The 24,352-nt window shown below is 54.4% G+C and overlaps 1 protein-coding gene across 12 annotated transcripts; it reads right to left on the reverse strand.

Annotated features, from left to right (window-relative positions):
* Positions 1–2,643: 2,643 nt before the first annotated feature.
* KANK2 (KN motif and ankyrin repeat domains 2) lies at positions 2,644–24,031 on the reverse strand. 12 transcript variants are annotated; one of them, XM_017662050.3, is made up of 13 exons: positions 23,914–24,031; positions 22,420–22,643; positions 21,391–21,503; positions 19,736–20,947; positions 11,173–11,340; positions 10,982–11,084; positions 9,888–10,127; positions 9,167–9,254; positions 8,438–8,657; positions 7,556–7,698; positions 6,878–7,078; positions 6,693–6,782; positions 2,644–4,634 (listed from the first exon to the last, which is right to left on the reverse strand). In XM_017662050.3, exons 3-13 carry the CDS (start codon positions 21,425–21,427, stop codon positions 4,584–4,586), a joined length of 2,553 nt encoding a protein of 850 aa, XP_017517539.2. In that variant the 5' UTR covers positions 21,428–21,503; positions 22,420–22,643; positions 23,914–24,031; the 3' UTR covers positions 2,644–4,583. The 12 variants fall into 12 exon arrangements, 11 of the variants coding, with proteins under 11 accessions (XP_017517539.2, XP_036859368.2, XP_036859366.2 ...); XM_037003473.2 differs by having other exon boundaries at positions 19,736–21,053; XM_037003471.2 differs by lacking the exon at positions 2,644–4,634 and adding an exon at positions 4,650–5,399 and having other exon boundaries at positions 19,736–21,053; positions 22,507–22,643.
* Between the last annotated feature and the right edge of the window lie 321 nt (positions 24,032–24,352).

Raw genomic sequence — 24,352 nt, forward strand, 5'->3', positions numbered from 1 at the left:
CCATCAAGAGGCAGGCTCGAGTTCCCCTCTTCGTGAATTTGAGCAGGACCCAGTGCGACATACTGAGCCGTGGCAAAACACTGTATCGCTCCCAAGCCTAGGTCAGAAACCAGGACACACCGTTTGCCTGCTGAGAGGCTCTCCCTTATTTCATGCACATTTTGGGTTCAGGACCCCCAAAGGCCATACCCATGTTTTCCGATTAAGCTCCCTAGCCTTTTTTTTTTTTTTAAATTAAGATATCCTTGATATACATTCCTGTGAAGGTTTCATAAGAAAAACAACTTGTTTGCTACATTCACCCATATTATCGAGTTCCCCCCATACCGCATTGCAGTCACTGCCCATCAGTGTAGTAAGATGCCACAGAGTCACTACTTGTCTTCTCTGTGCTACACTGTCTTCCCCATGACTCCCCACACACATCATGGGAACTAATCACCATACCCCTCAATCCCCTTCCCCACCCCTCCCCTTCTTGGAAGCTCCCTAGGCTTTTGTCTCATGGAGCATCTATGCAGATGTAGAAGTGATGACACTTTAGTTGTTTGGTGCAGAAATATCTGGGTCAGGGCATGAGGCTGGGTCCCCAGAGTCAGCGCTTATGGTTTCCTTCACCCTCCTGACACTGACACTGCTGTCACCAGCAGCCACATGACCTTTGGTGGCAGGGGGTTTACCTTCACTGGGCCTAAAGGTGGTGGATTACAAAACAATGCAGAGTGAAATAGATAAGATTTTGGGCTCAGTTCCTGGCTCTGCAGATTACCTATGACCTTGGCAAATTCTTGACCTTCCTAAATGGTGGGCTAATGATAGCTCTCTCTTATCAGCTGGAGCGGGATGTTCAAGAGATAGCCATTTGAGATTGCACAACCATAGCCTGACAGATATAAATGCTCCTGTCAAAAGAGGACACTCACCTCCCTCTCAAAAAACAAACAAGAACCGATTCACAGCCATGAGGTTGGCTATTAAAAAAATAATAATTGTTGGCCAGGATGTGGAGAAATTGGAATCCTTGTGCACTGTTGGTGGGAATGAAAAATGGTGCAGCCACAAGGGAAAACAGTGTGGCAGCTCCTCAAAAAAATTTGATCCGGCAATTTCGATTTTAGTATCTACTCCCCAAACTGAAAGCCAGGACTTGAAGAGATACTTGTATAGTCAGTGTTATTTACAATAGCCAAAAGGTGGAAGCAACCCAAGCTTTCATTGATAAATGGATAAATAAAATGTTATATATATATAAAATGGAATATTATTTAGCCTTAAACAGGAAATTCTGACCCATGCTACAACATAAATGAATCTGGGAGGGCATGCTTATGCTGAGTGAAATAAGCCAGACACACAGAAGACATATACTGTGTGATCCCTCTTAAATTCATAGAAACGGAAAGTAGAATGTTGGTTGCCAGGGGCTGGTGGAAGGAGTTAATGTTTAATGGGGACAGTTTCAGTCTGGGAAGGCTGAAAAGTTCTGGAAGATGGGCAGTGGGAATGACCACACCACAATGTGAATGCATTTAATGCCACTCGGCTGAGTGCTTAAAAATGCTTTAGATGGTGAATGTTACGAATATTTTACCACAATTAAAAATAAAACTATATATAAAAAAGCAAAGCAAGACACCTGCTGGTGCTGGGAAATGGGGTCTTAAGCATCTGCTAAGCAAGGTGATAAGGATGACAGAAACGGTCCTGAGCAATGGCTTGTGAGAAACTATTTCCAAAAAAGCCCCTTCTGGGCTCACAGACTCCTCTGGAAAACTGGTAAGGGCAGTGGACCTTCCGCTCAGAAATACACAACGTTGCACAAAATATATGGGACTTCCTCCCACCTCTGAAAGCCACCCAGTATCTCCTGGTTGCACTGTCCAGAAGAAAAATGGAGCAAGTGAGAGGTCAGGAGAGCAGTCATCTGGTGACCCTGGCGTGGGAGAGAGGGTAGGGGCCTGGGGACGGGGAGGGGACAAACGTGCCAAGGGAGGTCCACTTCTGGTCCTGAACACAGGGGGCTGTGGCTTGTAAAAGCCATGCAGCTGTACACTTTAGCACATGACTTGTGCACAGAATATATGTATATGATACCTCAATAAAGCAAAGTAGCAAAACAAAATATTTTAAGGCACCCCCCATTAGAAAAAGGTTTAGCAGGAGGTACTCCAAAGTATTGACAAAGGTGGGCATTTCTACCAGGGGGGACCCTGGCGCCCTCTATTATGCCACACGTTTCTGAATTGTTTTGAGTTTTGCCTTTTACGATCACTATGAATGGTTTCTCCCAAGAAAAAAAGAAATCAGTATGCACTTTTTTCTGAGGTCCTTACAGTGGGTGTTAAAACACAATGGCAGTGTTTTATATATTTTATAACAGCTCGATATACAGGAGCCACCAGCCAGGTGTGACTACTGGGCACACATTCATTATAATTTAACATTTAAATGGAAATAGCCCCATGCAGCTGGTGGCTTCAGTATGGGACCATGGGCATAGCTCAGAGCATAAGGGAGTTCATTGTAACAGTCTTGCCACTTTTCTGTAGCTTTCAGCATTGTTTAAAGTGAGTCAAGTTTTAAAAAGAGATCCATTTTAAAGCTCAAAGAGGACTACAGTGAGGCAAACACCAGACACTGGCGCATTATCATAAGGCAGCTTTATTAAATTCCTTTACTTTCTAAAAAAAAACGATTACAAAAAGGAATACTTCATTTAAGTGTAATACTGTCTTTATGGACGTACCGTGGTTGGAAAGTGAAGTTAAAGGTCATGAATACACGTGAGAAGAGTACAAGGATGAAGGCCGGGCCTGCTGTAGCCCACCACGCCAGGCCCAGTGGGGCTGGGAGGAAGGGAACACAGGGACAGATACGGACTTATCTGGGCGGTAAATGAGCTGCTTCTCAGAGCTTAAAATAAACACACCCGCTGGCTCTTGGGCTGGACACAGAGGCGCACAACTCCTGCACCGCTTCTCAAAGCTCTCCACAGGTGAGGCTTTCCATCAGACACCGGCAGTGGGCCTCATCAGCTGTGATTTGTTCTCTCCGATTCACACACACACACACACTCCCTCTCTCGACCAGCCAAACTCTTTTGTCTTAGGTGCATCCTTCCAATCGACATCAAAGCAAACCACGCTCCGTCAAGCCAAGAAACCTACTTTTCTAGGAGAGAGGCCAGCACTTTGCTTTGCCTAAGGAACATAAGCTCTCAGGAACTGCTCTCTCTTGCTGTGGTGGCTGAGCTGATAATGGGGTGAGAGGGCAGAGGACACCTTCTAGCTAGGGACCTTCCTTCCCTGCCACAGGTTCTTCTGGGGGCTCAGAACCCATCCTTTTTGTGTGTGTGTTCATAAAGAAACAGGAAAGATAAATGTATGTTGAGATTCTGGCGGACAACACAGGCCATGAAGGAAACTGCGGGTGTCTGGCGGGCCCTGTTTCCAGCAGGCAGCTCGGGGACGCCCGTAGGTTGTTAAAAAAAAATAAAACCCCAGCTGGCCCTTGTTTGGTTTTCGGCAAAGCTATCACTTTAAGTTGCACTGGGAGCCCTCAGGGGCAGCCAACTTTTAATTGTGCACACATGGAATTTGTGGCGCTCAACCTGGGTTTCGCCAACAAGCACATGCCCTGTTTGATTTCCTTTGAGGTCTGGAGTCTGGGGAGGGTAAGGACGGCCCCGTTACCAGGATTCTAAGCCCAGGGACTGAGCAGCTGCGCTGGGAACTGGATTCATTTCCTGCATCTCCGGGTCTGAAGGATTTTCTAGGAAAATTAATATTTGCCAGAGCCTCCATGCAGGGACGGGACAGACTCCTGGGTAATTTCTCCATGTGAATGGCTCACACAGCCCGGCTGCTGGGTGGGTCCTGAGCGCCCCACTGGAATGCCAGTGAGAAAGCAGAATGGAGGACTGAACTTCCTCGCCCGGGTGACAAGGACAGAATCTGTTCTGTGAAGACACCAGAAGGAAATCCCCCCAAGAAAGCCATCTCGGGGGGCGGGGATAGTGGACAAAACCCTATTCTATACCAGACAATTACATGTGGGGAGGTGAGGAGGGCGGGTGAGCCACCCCAGACGTGCCCCGGGCGTAATGACATTCAGGATGAACGTGAAAATATGCAATTCTAGCCATTTTCAATGAACAATTTCAACGAGAATTTGGCAACAAGGGATAGGTTTTCCCCGCCCTCCCCGACCGTGATTCAAGAACACACGATTTTTCCCTCTCAACCTCCTCCATCCATAATTGCCGGTTGATTGTTCTCAGAGTTCTTCATAAACCCACGTCCCGGCATCAGCCACTGGCGCCAATTTATGTAAGAATTCGGCTCTGGTCTGGTCTGCGCTGGGGCTGCTTTGAACTGGGGCACCGGGAAAAACCCGCGTGAAGCTGTCGTCTTGTTGCTGTCAGCAGCTCCCCAGGGAAGCAGAGGAAAAGCCCCCTTGCCTTTGAGACTTGGGCCTTGGTGGGTCCAGCAGGGGTGCTGGCCAGGGAGGGGGCAGAGAAGGGACAAGGGCCCAGGCAGGAGGGCCGGCTCGCTCGCTCCGGCACGGGTCAGTCCCTCTGGCGGCTACTCTTCTGCGGAGGATGATGTGGGACTGTCATCTGACATGGGCGCAAACTGAAACGAGAAGCAGACCCCTTTTGTCCGGCATTCTTTCCGCTGCCTGCAAGGCGAGGTGCCGACTCGGTCAGCTGGCGCTGTGTCTGCCCTGAGGGAACCAGAGGCCTTGGTCCCTTGGCCTCAAGGAGGTTATGTTGTGGGGAGATGCTGGGGGGATGACTTCCATCAGGGATGAGGGATGAAGAAGAAAGGGGAGAGCGGGGGTCAGGGAGGACGACGTCTGGGCTTGAGCAACAGTGACGGGCCAGCCAAGGGGCAGGACATTCCAGGCAGAGGAAACAGCAAGTGCAAAGGCCCTGAGGCACGAGCAGCAGTAAGGCCAGTGTGGCTGGAGCAGAGGGAGAGGGAGAGAGAGAGAGGGAGAGGAAGGAGGTCCTGGGGAGGGGAGGGTGGCCCTGCCAGGCTTGGGGGCTTTGGGGAATGACTTTGGCTTTTTCTTCAAGTGAGGAGGGATCCACAGAAGAGGGAGCCATGTAGCCTGACTCGGGTGTTCACAGTGACCTCTGGCTGCTGTCGGGGGAACAGACTGCAGGGAGTGTAAAGTGTGGCAGCCCGGGGCCAGGGCAGGGGCAACAGCAGTGGTCCAGGGAGACGACAACAGAGGGCTGGACTCTCAGGAGTCCTTGGGGGCAGGACCACACATCAGACAGCAGGACGCCACTCCAGCCATCACCTCATCTTCCAGTTGAGGAAACCAAGGCCCACAGCTGCTCCCCAGGCGACCCCCGAGTGCGGCGCTGGAGGCCCAGTGGTCCTGACGCCCTGGGGAGCGAAAACCTCGGAACCTCAGTGAGAACCTGGGAGCCAGGTGGGAGGAGGGTGGGTTGAATCGGGACCTGCTCTCTGCAAGACCATCTAGGGACCGGACACCTGCCTTGCCACCCTCGAGTCTGGCCCTGGGCGTGCCTGAGGGATGCCAGGGCGGGCGCAAGGTGGAGCTGAGCGGGGGGGCGAGGCCCCTGCGCACGGTCTGCACTCAGGTGGACCCTGGGGCCTCCAGCTTCCTCACTGTGAGACTTTGGGTCAGGGAGGTAACCATTCTAAACCTCAGTCTCCCTACCTGAAAAATGAAAATGACAGTATTCCCTGCGATTGAATCAGGTTATTAGGGAGGGTTCAAGAAATCATGCCTGGGAGGCACTTAGGATACAGTCCATCGGACTGCAAGGGCTTTCTGCTCCATCAGGCACTCAGGACACAGCAAGTGTCAATGCTATGCTCCTGTTATGCTTCCAGAAGAGTGTTTTGCTAACAAGCATGATTTTTACAAAACCCAGATTTCTATGGTCAGATAAGAGAAATGCCGAATTACACACAGTTAGGTTAAGTTTCTTTACAGTGGGCCTTCTCAGGGCCTTTAATACACTGACATGTTTCACATAAAAGGCAGAGTCCTCACTGCACCCCCAAACCTGTATGACCTGTGTTGTCACCTCCCTGCCTGCATCTCCTCCCCCTGGGCTCCCTGGTGCTCCTCAAACACCAGGTGTGCTCCTACCTCAGGGCCTTTGCACTGGCTGTTCCTTCCACCTGGGGAGCCACAGAACTTGCTCCCCCACTTTCTCAGGCGTTGGCTCAAATGTCACCTCTTCCCCAATGTCTACAATAGCTCCCGCACCACTCACCATCCCTCTGACCTGTTCTGTATTTCTTTCTAGCACTCACTGTCCCCTGGCTGTGATACACCGATTTGCTTATTGTGTCTCTTACTAGAATATCCCCTGTATGAGGGCAGAAGCTTTTGTCAGCACTGTGACTGCAGGGTCTAGAACAGGGCTATCATGTGATGGGTGCTCTGTGACTATTTCTCAAACGAGTGAATGGTAATGAAGAGCATGCATCCGGAACCAGACGGATCCGGGCTGGGAAACACTATACCTACCACGCAATCTCAGCTTGCTGAGCATTTTCTCATAAGGCTCAACAAATGAAGGTTCAACTTGCACATGACACTGTTAAGTCTCAGCATCAGTTCCATACACAGTCAGTCTTCCACAGACACCCATCTCCTCTGAGAGTCCCCCAGTCCCTGCCCTGCCCGGGCCTGAGACTCACCGAGCACTTGATGTTCATGCGGGAGTACAGCATGGACGCGATTTCACTCTGCCCTGCGTCCAAGGCCACCATCAAAGCCGTGCTCCCATCCTGTAAAGCATCCCTGGCTGTGACATGTGACAAGGCCCCCTGCTGTGCTCCTGCCCCCCCCCCACCCTGGGGGGCGGGCCTGGGTGGGGACTCACGCGGTCGGTGAGGGAGATGTCACAGCTGGGCACAGCCAGCAGCAGCCCCGTGATCTCCTTGTGGCCGTGCTCGCAGGCACACATGAGGGCCGTGGAGCCGTCGTCATCCTGCACGTTGACATCCGCCTCGCAGGCCAGCAGGGCTTTGACCACGTCTACCCGCCCGTGGCTGACTGCCAGCATCAGGGCTGTCTGCCCCGCCTGGGCAGGGCAAAGAACAGGCATATGCACAGGCCCCAAGGCATGACGCCCCTGCTATGGAGCCTTCCACAGTTCCTGAATATTCTGATGCTACCACCACCCTTGTTCGCAGGCCGCCACCTGCACCTCCTGAAATCCTTCCCACCGCTGGGCCTTCCCAGTGCCTTACCAAGAAGAATGTGGGACGGTGTCAGATTAAGAAAGGCAGGTGCCTCCCGTGCCCTCCCACACCCCATTTCCACCAGAAGGTCCTTTATCACAGGTCACTGAGAATGGCTCTGGAGCTAGGCCACCTGGATTCAAATCCCATCTCCTCTAGTTTGACCTTGAGGAAAGGACTCCTCTGAGCCTCAGTTTCTTTGTCTGCGGAGTGGGGACTCTCCTCTGGGCACAGAATGAGATCATGTTTGGTGTTGGTGCAACTCAGGACTTAGTAAGCAGGAAAGGCCACGGGATTGCAGTGGTGAGGGCCCGTACCTGGCTGGCTTTGGCGTTGACGTTTCCAAGGCGGAAGAGCTGCAGGACAGTCTCAATGTCGTCCTGGGTCTTCAAAGTAGCCAGAGCGGTGAGCATGATGGGGCTGTAGCCAGCGCGGTTCTGCTTGTCCACCCGACAGACACCTGGGGGCAGGGGTGGGAAGGAGGACGCGAGCCCTCAGACCCCACTGGCCAGGCCTGCCTCAGGGCTGGGGGAGGTCCCCCAGGATGCGACCACATCCTGCTGTCAGTCTCGGTGTGGCCCAATTCTCCCATTCTGCCCCAGGGTCTCCACTATGCCAGCCCATTAAAGAGGAACTCCCTAAAGGGAGGGCTATGCCTCCTGCATGGGACTGAAGCCCCGACACTGGCACCCAGTTTTAGGGCCGAGAATAGGGGCAGTGTTCCCCCCTCATCTGGAAGAGCCGGTCCCTTGTGGACTGGCTTATGTCTCCTCCACTAGATCGTGGGCTCGGCCTCCTTCAGCGCCCAGGGAGGGAGGCTGTCTCTGCTGAGGGTAGGGCAGGGCACGTTCCTTCCTGCCTGACTGGGGACCACATCCTTCTCTCAGACTAGGGTGTTGGAGGTGCCCCCTTCATCACACGGGGGCCCGTGGGGGGCACGTAAGTCCACATGTTTTCCGTAAGATCATGACTGCCCTTCCCAGTACACGGGGGCTGTGGGTAAGGCCTGGATCTCCCTGGTAAGTGGGGAGGGCAGCGTCCCCCCATCATTCTGGCAGGGAAGGACATCGAACACCACACTGGGGGACGGGCCTTCCCACTGGACAGGGAGGGCAGCTTTTTCAACAGACTGTAAGGGAGGTGCCGCCCCCATCGGACCCGAGGGCACCACCTCCCCACGGCCCCACCTGCGGGCTCACCGCTGCCGAGCAGCTGCCGCACCACGGGGAAGTTGGCGTGAGACACGGAGTAGTGCAGCGCCGTGTTGCCGTTGCTGTCGGCGATGTTCACCACGTAGTCCAGCAGCCGCACGGACATGGCCCGAAAGGTGACCAGGTGGCGCCGCACAAGCTCGGGGTGGGCGTCGCTGTGGCAGGCCAGGCGCAGCCACTCCTGCAGCACCGTGGTGTAGGCCACCTTCTGGATGCGGGGCCGGTGGGGGGAGCCGGGCGTGAGGGCGGTGGCAGCCCACCTGCTCCCAGACTAGGCCCCAGGAGGGGGCGCGTGGGTGTGGGCACCCCGTCCTGAACCAGAGCTGTGAAGAAGCAAGGGCACCCCACCCTAGACTAGTCCCCTGTAGTGAAAAGCATAGTGTCCCCATCCCGGACAAGGACTCTGAGGGGAAGTGTAGACACTGCAACCCCAGATATGTCCCCAGAGGATGGTGTGAGCACCGCCACCCTGGATAGGATCTTCAACGGCAAGTGGAAATGCCCAGAAAGAGAAGTACAGCCCCTCCCTCAGGCCCCCTAAAAAGAGGGAACTGGAGGCCCGGTCTGCCCTCAGGCCACCATCCTGGGCACCCCCAACCCCATTCCAAGGCCAGGACTCAAGCACCCCCCAACAGCTCCCAGGGAGGGCCTCTGGATGAGAAGCTGGGTTTGGGTGGAGGAGAAGGAGGGCCCCCCAGGCCCAGGGCCCCACCGTACCAGCTCCCGCTCAGTGAGGGCATTCGAGTTGTCCAGGTACTTTTCCAGGGCCAGGCAGGCTGAGATGAGGTCGGGGCTGAGCTCCATCCTGCCGGGGACAGACAAGCAGGGAGTTCATCTTGGGGGCACCCACCTCAGCCTCCTGGGTGTCTCCTACTCCCTGCACTGAGCTGGGGTGCCTGGAGAGGGCATTAGTGCTAGCATGGCACTCGCCCAGTCCTGCCAGGACTCACCCGAGTGGTGGAATCTCAGACCCACCCCCTTCCCCAGGGGCATGCTTTTACATTACACCCGAAGGGGCACACATGGGGAACACAGATCCCGAGGGAAAGTGGACACACAGGCCAAAGTTTTTTCCAACTGGCCAGTGGTGGATGGAAAATTTCTTCCCACAGGGCAGATTTTTCAGCAGGGGGAAGAAAAATAAACATAAACAGGATGGGCAGGTGGGGCAAGTGTTCCAAATAAGGTGGATGGCTTATGGACAAATTCTGCCTACCCCCCAAATCCTAAACTCAACAGCCCAAATTGTCCCCATCAGGCCCTTTATCAAAGCCTTCAGACCTTCAGATCACCAGAAGGAAAAAGGTGCTGGTTCACTAATTCAGATTAATGTGTGCATGACTGATGGGCGGTTCCCTCCAAAGGCATGAATCATGGGGTTGGAGGCAGAGGTCCCCGATGCAGCCCTGCTGGAAAACCTCCCACACAGAAAACTGACCGGATCTCTTCCTCCGAACTTGATCCTGACGCACCCTCAGCTGCGGGCGCCCGCGGAGACTCCTGAGACAGCTGGCACTCCTCTCCACTGGTCTTGGCGGCCGCCATCCCCGAGGGCCTGAGCTGGGGGGCTTCAGCCACACTTGGAACCCTCTGCTCTGGCTCTGGGGCCTCATTCTCTGTGCTCTCATTGTCGGAGAAGTTCTCTGCTGTGCTGGAGTCCTCGGAGGAGGACTCATACCTGGAAAGGAAGAACAGGACGTGGCAGAGGCGGGACATGGAGCTCTGACTACCTGACCTCTCCGGGCCTCAGTCATGCATCTGTGCAACGGGGCTGGTGGCAGCACCGCTCTCAGGAACTGCAGGAATGCAGCTCACAGCTCCTGGTGCGGAGTCAGTTCAGTGCCTGATAAATACTAGCGGCGGCTCCGATGGCGCTGGGGGGCCAGGAAGGCCTATTACCTTTCCTTCTGCCCTTCGGTACTGCTCACGCTCTGCCCCTCACACAGGCGTCCCTGAATCGGACCTGGTCCCACTGTGAGCGGGACTCCCTCATGCTCCCTGCTACCTCTGGACAAAGTCTCAGCTTCTGGGCACGGCATTCGAGGCCCCTCACCGTCCCTGAGCCCCGCGCTCCTGTGCCCTCCACGAGGCAGGCCCTCCCACCCTATGCCCTTCACCACGCTAGCTCCTGCAACACACACGTCCCCTCCTTGGGTGGCCTCCCTGGGCACACATGGCCTTCCCCAAGGGCCCCCCACGGCCTGAGCGTCCCCCATCATTGCTCCCGTTGGTGCCCGAGGTCCCACTGGGTCGGAAGCCTGGTCGGGGCAGGGCGCCGAGCCCAGCACCTGCTGAGGAGCGATGTGGTGCAGCGGCCACCACCCCAGCTCTGGGGCCACGGGGACAGGCCCCTGCCCCAGAGGAGCTCCGGCAAGGCAGGGAGACCCAGGCCCTCATCTGCCTACTGAGCTTTGGTTAAATAAACGAGCCAAAGCAAGGGGCTTGGACAGGGTCCCTGGTCACGATCAAGCCACAGGCAGGAGGGGAGAAGCTGAGGAGAGGGTGGGCGTGGGGGGCAGGGACTGCTCTCACCCGCCATTGACCCCCACAAACTGGGGGCTCCTCCAACTGGTCGTGGGGTCGGCGGGCTCCTCTTTGCGCCTCATGATGGACTGCGCGCCCACCTGGGGCCCACCTGGGGAGAGGGTGGTGTGAGTCCCCCAGAGCCTGGCCTTGGGCCTAGCCTCTGGTGCCCCATCCCCCTGGTGGGCACCTCCGCTTACCTGCACCCCTGGCCTCTTCTGCCTCATATGAGGCTGCCTGCCTGGTGGGCTCCCTGCTGGTGGTGTCTTGGGCGGGCACCCCACCTGCGTTCTTCTCGGGCTGGGCCACGGGGGCCTCTGCAGACCCTCGGGGTGATGAGGACGACTCTGCAGGAGCCTGTGGGGGACCTGTGAAGGCAGCACAAGGGGAGCTTGTTTCTGTGGGGAACAACTGAAACAGCCACCTCCTTGGGGTCACACATCCCGGGCCAGGTGCTCTGAGAGCTGATGCTTGTGTTCCTTCACCAAATCTCCCCAGCCCAAGAGTCTGACTGTTACAGATGAGGAAACTGAGGCACAGAGGGTTGCCCAAGGACACCCAGCAAATGGAAGGCAGGCTCTGATTCCAACCCTGGGTCTGCTGCCTGCCCCAGCTGCTGGTCAGGAACAGGTAGGACCCTGTGACGTGCTCCACGATCCTGCTGGTCACCTCCCCTCCAACATCATCATACTGAGTGTTAACTGGAAACAAGGTTTGCTCACCATTAAGCTGAGTGGTCCCAGTGGGGACTTGAATCTCCCATGAACAAGCTGTGTGACCTTAGGTAAATCACTTAACCTCTCTGTGCTTTAGGCAAATGATTTCCCACATCATGGTATTATTGTGTAGATTAAAGATAGTAACTTGGAGGAAAGGGCTTAGGATAGCACCTATGTTGCCAACAGCACACAAGGATTATCTGTTAATTCAAGAGCCTTGTAGACTATATGTTGCTGAGACTTAATAATGTTATGATTTTTTATAAAAGCAGGCCTGTGTTAAGTATCCATCAGTAGATGAATGGATAAAGAAGACGTGGTACATACAATGGAGTACTACTCAGCCATGAAAATAAAAATCCTACCATTTGCAACAACATGGATGGAGCTGGAGGACATTATGCTCAGTGAAATAAGCCAGGCAGAGAAAGACAAGTGTCAAATGATTTCCCTCAATTGTGGAGTATAACAATGAAGCAAAACTGAAAGAACAAAACAGCAGCAGACACACAGACTCCAAGAAGGAACTAGTGGTTACCAAAGGGGAGGGGTTGGGGAGGGCAGGTGGGGAGGGAGGGAGAAGGGGATTGAGGGGTATTATGATTGGTGCACAGGTGTGTGGGGGGGTCATGGGGAAGACAGTGTAGCTCAGAGACAACAAGTAGTGACTCTGGCATCTTCCTACACTGAAGGACAGTGACTGCAACGGGGTATGGGGGGGACTTGATAATATGGGTGAATGTAGTAACCACAATGGTTTTCATGTGAAACCTTCATAAGAGTGTATATCAATGATACCTTAATAAAAAGTAAATAAATTTATTAAATAAAAGCAATGCCTACTTATATAGGAAAATCAAAATGGAAAAGAACATTAGATAAATATAATCCCATCCACTTAAAGATGCCATCATTTGATATCTGGTTTTCCAAGTCCCAAGACCATTTCCTAGACATTTCTGTTTAAAAGTGGAATCTACTAGAACGCCAGCTTGGTGAGCACAGGGGCCTTGTCTGCGTGCTCCATCGCTTTATTTTTATTACTAGAAGCAGAGCCCAGCCCTGCAAGCACTCAGTGAATATTTGTTGAATGAATAAGTGAATGAATCCTGTTGTACTACTGTTTTATAACATACTGTAGTTACAAAATTTTAATTAAAATGGACCATCTTAACATTTTTTAAATAAATAAATAAATAAATAAAAGCAGGCCTGTGTTGTGGGTTATCACATTGGGTCCGGCTTCCTTCTTAACATGATGCAGGTGTTACTTTAATAATTAGGGAAAAGAAACAATAAGTGCTACGAGAAAATAAAAATTCGAACCCTAGCAGGCAGAGCTTCAGTTTGGCAAGACGCGGAGGTCCTGGACAGGGACGGTCGGGGTGGTTTCAACGATATGAATGGGCTTCGTGCTGCCGAGCGGGGCACTTAAAAATGGCAAGATGGTAACTTTCACGTTATATATATTTTTATCACAACTGGGAAAAAAACCCAACCAGGTTGGTCTGAGGACAAAGGTGACTTTGTGGCCACCAGCTCCAAGGATGCCCACCGCCCCCCTGGGCATGAATGGCGGTGGCAGGGAGCTCCAGCCCTGCATTACCAGCCAGGGACAGAAGTCCAGCTGCCACTCTGAGCGGTTGTCTTTGTCTCAGAATCACTGAGGTCCCCACACCCCAGGCCAAGTGGCTTCCATGTCACCGCTTCCCTGGGATACCTCCTTCCTGCCATTGGCCCCAGGCCCCTTAAACAAACCAAGTCTGTTTAATTCCCTTTAAAGGTTAAAACTTTTTCTGATATACAATGTAACAACTTCCTCAAGTCCGAGGGTGATGCTCAACTTAAGAATGGGGAGTAAACATACCACACGAGCAAAGGACTTAGAGCGATGAGACACTTGGCCCTTAAGGATGTCTGACGGCTCCCCAGCCCAGGGTGTGGCCAGGCCAGGCCAATTCCAGAGCTGTAGCTCAGACTCCCCCTGGGGAACCAAAAGCAAAAGCAAACGCTGGTTTTTATGTGAATCTCCTGTTTTGTTTTGTTTTTTAAAACCCTGTCAATAAATTCACATCAAATAAACAAAAAATTATGTGGCCAAGTAGAATGTGTCAGGAGGCAGACGGACCAGTTCATCAGCAACACGTTTGCCCCAGACTCAGGGCTCCTGATTTAAACAACTGGGAGGGTCAAGAAAAATTCAGACGAAGCCACATTATGCTCAGCGAAATAAGCCCGTCACAAAAGGGCACATCCCGTCTGACCTCACTTGCAGGAGGCCCCACAGGAGTCAGATTCACAGAGACAGAAAAGAAATGGCGGGGGCCACGGGCTCGGGGAGGGGGTGGGGAGCTAGTGTTTCATGCAGACAGAGCTTCAGTTTGGGACAATGAGAAAGTTCTGGAGATGGAGGATGGGGATGGCGGCACAAAAATGCAAATGCACTTAATGACACTGGACACTCAAAAATGGTTGAGATGGTACGTTTCATGTTGTATGTTGTTAACCCCAATTTTTTAACAGTGAAAAAATAAAAAGGAAGAAGTGGATATTTCTGCCCCAAGGGAAAAAGAAGGCCCTGCCTGCAAAGCTGCCAGGATGAGGTCAGATGCTTTGATGCTAAAAAATCAGTAAAGAAAATAAAATGGGTAATATGTATTACTGTTATTCCACTGGGGGGGAGGGGCAAACGGGTACCACAGTTTATATGGACGAACAAAAAGCTATGACCAGCTAAGGCAATTTTATAGAAAAGGGCAGAGGGGAGCCTGGCCTAGGAGAAAGTAAAGTATATTCCAAAGTTACAATAGTCAAAACAGCAGGCATTGTGAAGGAAGAAAGAGCTGAAGGAACAGAGCCAGCACAGACCTCATAGGAGGAAACTGCGGGGGTTCCCACAAAGCAGGGGTAAAGGGCGGGCTCTGCGGTTTGATGCTGGGAAAGGCATCTTTCTCTACCCAAGCAAAATCAAGCTGGATCCCTACCTCACACCGTAACACAGAAAATGAACTCTGAAGAATCAGTACGAAGGTACAGCTATAAAGCTACAGGAGGAAAAGGTAGCAGGATATCAGGGGCCTCAGGAAGGCGAAAGATTCCTTTAAAACTTCCTCAAAGCACAAACCATAATAGGAGAACACAAGTGATCTCACCTGCCTGTGGAACTGAAAGAAAACAGACTCATATAGATACAGAGAACAGACTGGTGGTTATTACCAGAGGCAGGGGGTGGGGGGACATGGCTGAGGTAATCAAAGGGTACAAACTTCAGCTGTAAGATAAGTCCTGGTGATGGAATACACAGCATGGTAACTATAGTTAACTATACTGTGCTGTAAATTCCAAAGCTGCTAAGAGAGCAGACCTGAAAAGTAGTCATCACAAGAAAGGAATATTTGTAACTCTGTGAGGTGATAGATGTTAATTAGACTTATTTTGGTCATTTTTTTGCAATACATACAAATATCTAATTACTGATTTATAGACCTTAAATGAATGTTATATGTCAATTATATCTCAAGAAAACAAGAAAAAAAATGAAAGAAAAACCCAATGAGTTTATATCCAACGAGATTATTTCTGGTTGGAAAAAAAACCTCATAGACAAAGCTCATCGACAGAATTCATAGTGCCAAAAATGGGCAAAGGATTATCTTTCAAAACAGAAGTCAACAAACATTTTCTGTAGCAGGCCAGATAGGAAGTATTTTCAGCTGTGTGGGACATAAGATCTCAGGGGCAAGTAGCACAAAAGCCACCCTAGATGGTATGTAAATGTACGGGTGTGGCTTCGTGTTAATAAATTTTAATTTCATAATTCTGCTCATGTCACAAAACGTTATTCTTCTTTTCATATTGCTCACCCACTTAAAAACATCAAAATCATTCTTAGCTTGCAGGCCATATAAAAACAGGCAGCTGGTTGCATTTGGCCCAGAGGCTGTGTGTAGTCTGCCAACCCCTATTCTGGAATATGCCAGGAACGCCTGAAAACTGCCCTAAGGAAAACGGACAAAGGTTACAAGTAAGTGATTCACAGAGGAATCTTATTAAACGTACATGGGGATGCCCAAAGCCACCAGAAATCAAAGACGTGCAAACGAAAACAGCAAGGAGAAGCCACTTTGCACCAGCATCAGCGGGCAATTAGAAAGACAGATACAACTGCATGTTGGTGGCGACGTGGGGAAATGGGCGTCTCAGACCCAAGTGTGGCTGGTGGGAGTTACAGACAGGGAGAACTTTTCTGGAGAGGATCAGACAAACCTTGGAGTGAAGTCGTACATTCCCTGTGATTCACCATCCCCATGGGAGGGGACATGTGAGGATGTCCCCGGCACTACTGAAGGCAGCCAGGAGTTGGGAGTAATCCAGGTGCCCACCAAGAGGGGACTGGGTAAGAAAAACATAGCACATACCTAAGGCAGAAATCTATGTAGTCATTAAAAGTGACAAGCCAGATTTACAAATGTGGGGGTGGAGAGCTCAAAAATAGTGTGCAGAGAGGAGAAAAAATAAGAAACAGAGTAAGATTTTTTTTTTCCCTAAAGCACAATAACACCATTTAAGGAAATTAAACACACACTGGGCATATTTTTCAAGGACACCCAAATACCCATGGAAGCTACTGGAAGGTGCATGGCAAGGAAGGACATTCAAAGGAGGGGAGGGCGGTGAATGGCAGAGTAGAGGCTGAGACTATGGCCCTGGCCCTGGGTTTTACATTTTCAAATGGCTGGAAAAGAGTTAAAAGAAGGGTTCTAACTTGGGACGTGAAAACTACATGCAACTGAATTTCACACAGCCATCTCCTTCATTTACATATCACCTGTACCTGCTTAGAGGGAGCGAACTCACCAGAATGTACCCATTAGACATGTGCAATTTTTTGGTGTATTAAGTATACAGTCAACCCTCAAACAACATGAGTTTGAACTGCACGGTTCCACTTACAGGTGAGTTTTCTTCAATAAATGTATTATTCAATAAATGTATTATTCAATAAAATGACTATTCATGTTACATTATGTTGAGTTGTCTTCAATAAATGACTATTCATGTTACCGCTGAGGCTTCTGATCAACTAGTAGTAGCGGCTACATTTTTAGAGAGTCAAAAGATGTACGTGGGTATTTGACTGCCCAGGGCTGGCACCGTTCATGAGTCAGCTGGGTTTCCACAGAAATAACATCCCGGTTCCAAGACGTTATAACTATACAAATGCCCCTGCGGTCCATTCAATCAAAAACTCTACGACGGAGTTTAAATCCTGGTTTCAAAAACTGTGGGCAGCCTCTCCACCTCAGTTTCCTCGTCTGTAAAATGGGGATAAACACAGCACCTACCTTCTAGAGGTGCTTGGGATGTAAATGAATTAAAATACAAAAAATACAAAAAAGAGCAAGGGTTGCCTAAGTGCTTTGAAGAATAAAGTAAAGCAACCACAACAGACTCCATCCGCTCTGTGTTGCCAGACTTGAAAAAGATATACATTATTTTCTGCATTAAGGAACTTGGAAGGACAGAAGGGTTGACAGCAGCTGCATGTGTGTCGTGGTGGGTTTCTGGGGGTTTTGTGTTTGAGATTTTTCTGTACTTCCCAAGCCTTTCGAAAAGAGTATGAATTGCTTTCATAGGAATACATTTCAGACCAGAGCAGAGGAAACTTCAAAGTCAGATGCAAGAGCCTGGCTGCCCTTTTCTCTCTTGGGGATGCCTTTGAGAGGCAGGGGGATGGGGCTTAGTGGGGTTTCCAGGCCTCTGCTGGCCGCACCCGCCTTTCCCAGCCCGAGGGGAAGGCTGTCTCTCACCTTCCCCACCCTTCTATAGCACTGAGAGAATTCTAGAAGTCAGAGGTTGGGCTCCGCCTGCATCCTCCTCCAAGGAGCCCTCTGGACCTACCCAATGGAGCTCAACAAACCTGAACAAATACATGGTGCCAACACTGGTCAAGTCCTCATACTATCTATCTCATTTCCCATATTGCTTCTCCCCAGTCCATGAGCCCTGCAGGACCCAGCCCTGACAGGCACCTACTATGTGCCTGGTGCCACACTGAACACTTGATACAAATAGACATGTTTAAGCTTCATATCGATCTAGTGACATTGGGCTGTCAGGACCAATCTGCAAACGTGGCACAGAGCGGTTAAATAGCCTGCTCAGGGGCAGTGAGCTAGGGAGCAGAGAAACCAGAATCTGAACCCAGGCCACCATGCCATCCAACTGCTACCCACCCCATGGCCCCATTTCATTTGCTTCAAACGTGTATTCTCAGAAATTATATTTCTTCATGTATCTACTGAGGTCTCGTTTGCTTATTGCAGCAAATTTTGTCTGTCTCATTCACTGCTGTGTCTCCAACGCCTAGGAGAATCTGATAAAAAGCAGGCACTCGGTAACAGTTTGCTGAATAAGTCATTGAAATGAATTAGCACTCTCCAGTTCTGTTCAAGCAGGGCAGAGATAGGGGCTGGCTGCAGCAAGAGGGAGTTAAGTGAGCCACAAGGGGGACCTTCTCGGGGCGGCAGCATGCATAGCATGGGGACATCATTATGTCTGCGTTTTCTGCAGGCAGAAGGCCCCATGGCTGCCCTGAGAGGCTTGTCTGGAATGGAGGTTGCCTCTCAGAGATCCTAAGGCTGGCTGGTCTGGGCACAGCGCCTGGCTGGGGGCCAGCGTCACAGGGCCGGGTGTCTGGGATGGATACAGAACAGAAGGGTGGTGTCTGCAGCTGGCCAGGAACAACATGGCAAGCAAGAAAACACAGCTGGGTCCCCACCCTCCGGCCTGCGCCCTCTGGGCCTTGCACAGGGCTCTGATAGGCGGGATGAGGACCTGGGCCCCATCTGGGAGCCCGGCTGCAGGTTCAGGCTGACCTGGGTTTAGATCCTGGTTTGGTCACTTCCCTGGCCACTTCCTGGGACACAGGGCGAGTGCAGAGTCTCCCTAGGCCTCAGTTTCCCCAGCCATAAACAGAGTTGACCTGAAAACTAGCAGCAGAGGCAGCAATAAGCAGTGGCTGAACACTTACTGCGTGTGCTAATTCACAAGAGTGCTAGAACCACTGTCATGCCACTTCACAGACAGGGATGCGGAGACCAGAGAGGTGGAGTCACTCAGACAGCAAGAAGTGGAATTTGGACCCAGGTGGCCTGGCTGCACAGCCCACCCTCTTTAGCTCTTCTGTGGGCGAAACACTTAGCATAGCACCCGGCTGGTGCTTGAGAAAGAACAGCTGTCATTATTATTATGAATCATCCTGGTAACTTCTCCCAGGGGGCCTAGGGCAGCTGCCACTCTGCACATCCCACATCCCCTTTCCTGGCATGAGGACTGGACTCAGCACTTCCTCCAGGAAGGACCCCCTTCCTCCCTGAAGGGCCATAGGATTTAGGGGGGGCTCCTCTACCCCCAGGATCTGGGGTTGGGCAGTGAGGGACATTGTGACTGGCTCAGTGATTGGCTTACGTTACCCATGCCAGCCAATGAGCACCACTCCCGGGATTTTTATTGGTGCTATTTGGACTGAGGGGCTCTCTTCCCACTGAGCTGGAAGGTCAGATACCTAGAGCACTTGCCTAAGAGAAAAGCCTCCTCCAGGGTGCTCAGAGGAAGAGAAAGAGAGATTCCTGCTATGTGAGCACCTGGATCCAGCTGTACCTGAAGTTGTCACTAAGTTACAGGAACAACACATTACGTTTTCATTGCTTAAAATGGTCTGAGATTGGTTCCTGCCACTTATTGAATAGACAGGGAGGGCTTTTTGCCCAGAAAACCTGGGGAATACCTCCCCCCAATACCTCCTGTTTTCTGGACTCTTACATGTTAGATGTACAGATACACATTTAGATACTCATTTACTCCACAGGGTCCCTACAGCACTGAGCCAGAGGCATAATTATTCCCTTTTTCAGATGAGGAGATGGGCTCCCAGAGCTGTAGTGGCCTGTCTGGTGGAAGGCTAGGGGCTGGGGCTGGACCCTGGTGTTCAGAGGAAAAAAGAGGGACCGTCCACCATTGCCCCCTGCCCGCTGTGGCTCACCTGCTGCCCCATTGCAGCTTCGCTCCGTGATGCTGATCTTCTTCACCAGGTGGGTGCTGCCAGTAGGCGCAGTGGGTGCTGGGAACACCGTCTCCACCACCTCATGGGTACGGAACACGGGAGGACTCTCAGCCCCTCCAGGTGTTGCCAGGGCCCATAGCCCTGCCCCGTAGGGCTCCAGACTCTGGGCCCTCTGGGCAGGGGCCCCAGCCGTGGTGCTGGCCACCACCTCCACCTCTCGTGGGCCCTCCACCACCCGGACAGTGTCTGCGCGGACGGGGCTGTCCAGCGGTGGCCAGGCCTGGGGCTGGGCATCGGCCTGCTGGGCCTGAGCTGCCTGCAGCTCCCGGAGCGCTTTCTTGAGCTGGGTCTCCAGCACGGCAACCTTGGCGGCCAGGGCTGCCTCCCCATCGGGCATGCCCAAGTCCTGCTCACGGACCCAGGTGCCCACGCTCCGGGTCCCGAGCGCTGCCAGGCCCTCGGGGGGCTCGGGAAGGTCCAGGCAGAGCTCACCGCGGCCCCGGGCCCCTGCGGGATGGCCCAGGAATTTCTGGCTCTTGAGCTGCACCGTGAGCTGTCGTTTCTCCTCCTGCAGCACCGACAGCTTCACCTGGAGCATGGGGATCAGCTTCACTTGCTCCTCCAGCTGCCGCAGCTTTCGCAAGGCACCTGCCATCTGCTCCCGCACGTGGGCCAGGTGCCCAGCGCTGGGTGGCACTGGTGTGGACAGTCCCGAGCCCCGTGGCGTATTGGGTGGCAGCCCCACGCCCACCAACGAGCTGGTTGAACCTGCCGCGCTGGGGGTCAGGGAGCCCAGGCTGGTGGGTGCGGACGCCTGGTCCTCCAGGCGGCGACGGGCGTCCAGCAGCATGCGCTCCACACGCGGGTTGAAGCCGGCGCGGGCCTCCAGGGCACCGTACTGTGGGTAGAAGCCACGGCCGCAATAGGAGTAGGCTGACTGGCGGCTGTCCCCGCTGGCGTTGGAGCACAAGGACTCGGTGGACGTCCACCAGGAGCCGGGGCCACGCGGCAGGGAGCCCAGACGGGGCCGCCGCTGCACGGCCACGCGCCGTAGTGTGTGGCCCTTCTCGATGTCGTCCACATACTTGAGGAAGTCCAGGTCAAGGCGGTAGCCGTAGGGCGTCTCCACGGAGTAGGGCGGGTCAGGCTCCTTGGCAGGGAAGGCCGGCGGGGAGGCTGGGCCAGGGGTCCCTGGGGTGGGGAGAAATGCCACTGCCTCTGAACTCTGCTGTCCCCATCTCGGGGTGAAGGCTGATGTTCCCGGAGAGTCACGGTTTATCTGCCCAAAGAATGGGTCCTGCACGTACCAGTGTATTTCTAGTCTCAGAGGCCCCACTTGCAGCAAGGCCCAATCACCCCCTCAGACCCTCACAGGACGGGCCTATGCCTACCCACAACTCCCCAGGACAGGGCCTGTCTCTCCACTCTAGCCAACCCCCTTACCTGAAAGACTGTGACCCCCACTCATGCTCTCCAAGGCCAAACTGTCCCTCCCTCCACCCTCAGACCCCAGGGCAGGATCGCGTCCCTCCCCTCCCCAGCACAGGCTGGGACCCTTCTCCGCTCCAGGACAGGGTGGTAACCCCCCACCTCCAGCCCCTGGGCAGGGCCCTCTTCCCCCTGCGACCCCTGACCTGGGAAGGGGGCTGGTACATGCAGGACCTGGGCCATCCTCTGGTCTGCAGGTGCTCCTCAACCACCTGGAGGACTGGGAGTCAGATCGCCTGCAGCACAGGCCGAGGCTTCCCTGGGGCGAGGGGGCGTTGGAGTCCACAGTCAGCGGGAGACTGCGGGGTAGGGGAGGAGGGCCACCCCCCTCTACAGCTGTCCCCCTACCAACACCCCCCCTTCCCTGGACCGGGATGCTCTCGTGGGCCTACACCCAGCCTGGCTGTGGAAAGGGGGGCGCAGGGGGGCCGCAGTCTGGAACAAAGAAACCAAACCTTATGGCCCGCCTGCACATCTGTCCAGCCCCTGGACAGGCTCCAGCTGTTCCCACAGCCCCGCCTCCACAGACCCCCTGGACTGGGGGGCCCCAGGGCCGATAGGCCCCACCCTTCCTGCACCCCCCCCTCAGCTCAGGCCAGGAGTTGACTGTGGGGACAGATGGGGGCTGAGGTGGCTGGAGGGCTGGAGAGGTAACGGGCGGACGGCCTTCCTGCCAGGATTCCAGGAGGCAGGGGCAAAAAGAGAGACAGAGGTCAGGGTAGGGGACCCCAAAGCAGCTGGGGTCGGGGCGTAGGGAAAGTTGGGGGGAAGCAGTGAGGAGCAAAGCCTTTCCCCTTTATGGAAACAATTTTCTCTAAAAATAAACAGTTTCGCTGCTGGGCTACACGAGAACTTCCTGCCCCCCCAAGACGTGTCCGGCTTGGGGGCACAGTGGGGATAGTAGGCCGGGCGGTGGCCCAGGAAGTCATGGGGGTGGGGGGCAGAGGAAGCAAGAGGGGGTGCCTGGAGGCTGCAAAGAGGAGGGACAACCAGGGCCTCTCACTAACCCCCCTCCACCCTGGAGGCTAGCCAGGACCCGACAGTCCCCAGTCCTCGGCCTGCGCTTGGGCAGTCCTTTCTGCTGTCTGACTTCCACCCCTGCTTCAGAGGCCCCAGCCCGTCCCCCCAATCACAGAGAACCCGTTCTGGCCTGTGGGTGCCAGGGTCGTGGGTACCTGGGAGGATGGGCCAGGTGGGGCACCTGCCGGGCATGAAGGCGGGGCTGGGACTCCAGGGGCAGCTGAGCTCTTCCTGCCTCTCACCCAGTGCAACCCTTGCTTAGTCTCTCTCCATGTCTCTCTGTCTCTCCTCCTCTCCGTCTCTGCGTCTCTCTCCACTTCTTTCTCCCTCTCTCTCTGCACTTCGAACACACGTCTCTCTTATACGTCTCTCTTTCAACCTGGAACACACAGACACCGAACGTAGCAAATTCGGTTTTCCACCGGCCTGGAGACTCTCCCCTGCACACCGGAGGTGATCAAAAGTATCTTCTGGAGCCCTGAGACAAGACTGAAGGCAGGGAACGGGATTGGGTGGCCTTGTGCGAGCCTCTGGAGGTGGAGAGGAGTGGGGTGAATAGTAGTAATAATTATTTTAATCAACCTGGCAAGTCATTCGATGATCACAACGCCACCACCAGCTACATAGCTACCGCCCTGTTCTACAGATGGGGAATCTGGGGACACAGAAATGTACAGTGACTTCCCAGGGTCACTGGAGGGGAAGTGGCTGGTATGGATTTGAACCTAAGCCTGGCAGATTCCCCCACTGCCCACTGAGTCACCCTCACTCTCCACGCCACAGCCCTCTGCCCATTTCCCAGACAGTGAGACTGAGGTCTGAGAGTCTCCAGCAATCTGACCGCCCTCCGTGTATGCGGGTGACTGCAGGTCGAGAAAGCAAGTAGGGGCGCGGGGGAGTGTGGTGATGGGCTGGGGTGTCTGTGGCTGAGTTCCTTCAACCCCTATGAGATGGAGAGGGAGACACGGATGGGGCACAGGACAGAAAGGGGGACAAAACACTCCAAGAAGGGACAGGTGGGGCCGCTCAGGGAAGGGTCCCAGGCAGGCTGGAATGTCCGGCGGGGTCTCCCTAAAATCCCCCTCCCAGACCGATCTGGAAGTCTCTGGGGTCTCCCCACCCGCAGGATGGGGGTGAGGATGACCCCGCCCCGTGCATGGAGGGGGCGGAGCCTGCGGGGTCCCGGCTAATGGAAAACAGCTGCCTCCCCACGCCGGCCCAGCCTAAAGGCCGAGGCCCAGCCCGGCCGGACGCCCGAACGCCTTCCCGCCGCCTGGGGCCTGGCTCCGGCCCGGGCGCGGAGGAAGGCGATAGGGGACAGGGCGGGGGGACGGCGGTAGAGAAGGGGACCGACACGGGGTGAGGGGCAGGGGTCTGCCAGTGATGCGGGACAGGGGCAGGGAGAGGGGTGCTGACAGAGGACGGGGGCTGGGGGCGAACAGCAGGGACCGAGTCAAAGACCGGGAGGAGGCTGAGACGTGGAGACTCAGACACTCCAAGTCCGGAAAGTTTGGACACAGCTGGTGGAGCTGGAGGCAGCGGCCCGTGCAGACTACCGAGGTCGCGCCCCGCGGTTGGGGGTGGGGTGGGGACCACGCTCTAACCCTGAACCGGACTCGAACCCCAACCCCGCCCGGGGGGCTACTCGCCTCGCGCGCTCCAGCCGCCGCCGTCCCTGCGTCCCGCCGCCCGTGCGTCCTCCGCGCGCCGCCGCCCGGCTGCCGGGCCCTGGGAGAGAGCCCCGCCCCCTGCGGCCCCGCCCCGCCCCCTGCGGCCCCGCCCCGCCCCCTGCGGTCGCTCAAAGCTCGGGCGGCGGCGAGGGGCCTGCGAGGAGAGAGCGATCGCACCTGGACCGCAGGTGTGTGAGCGCGCGTGCGTCAGGGGCTGGGGCTGGAGTGTCCCGCCTTGTCCCCTCGACCTCGCTGTCCCCAGCAGCCCCCCGGGCAGGGTTCCCTCGCCACTCTCCGCCCCCGCCCGCTGCAGCTGGGCCGCTGCGGGGGGCCGGAGGGGGCGGGGCTGGCCGGGGCCCAGCCCCGGGAGGTCACCCCTCCCCCCGCGGCCCAGGGCTGGAAGCGGCCCAGCGCAGGC

Source organism: Manis javanica, chromosome 13 (assembly GCF_040802235.1).
Source record: "Manis javanica isolate MJ-LG chromosome 13, MJ_LKY, whole genome shotgun sequence".
Lineage (NCBI taxonomy): Eukaryota > Metazoa > Chordata > Mammalia > Pholidota > Manidae > Manis > Manis javanica.

What these genes read in the sequence shown, in the direction of transcription:
- KANK2 (XM_037003471.2), bottom strand. Translation starts at nt 21,411, where the DNA reads ATGTACCAGCCCCCTTCCCAG. An exon ending in AAGCTGCAATGGGGCAGCAG is followed by an intron (nt 11,341 to 19,735) that starts GTGAGCCACAGC and finishes CTGCCTTCACAG; the next exon opens with GTCCCCCACAGGCTCCTGCA. An exon ending in AGAAGAGGCCAGGGGTGCAG is followed by an intron (nt 11,085 to 11,172) that starts GTAAGCGGAGGT and finishes CCCTCTCCCCAG; the next exon opens with GTGGGCCCCAGGTGGGCGCG.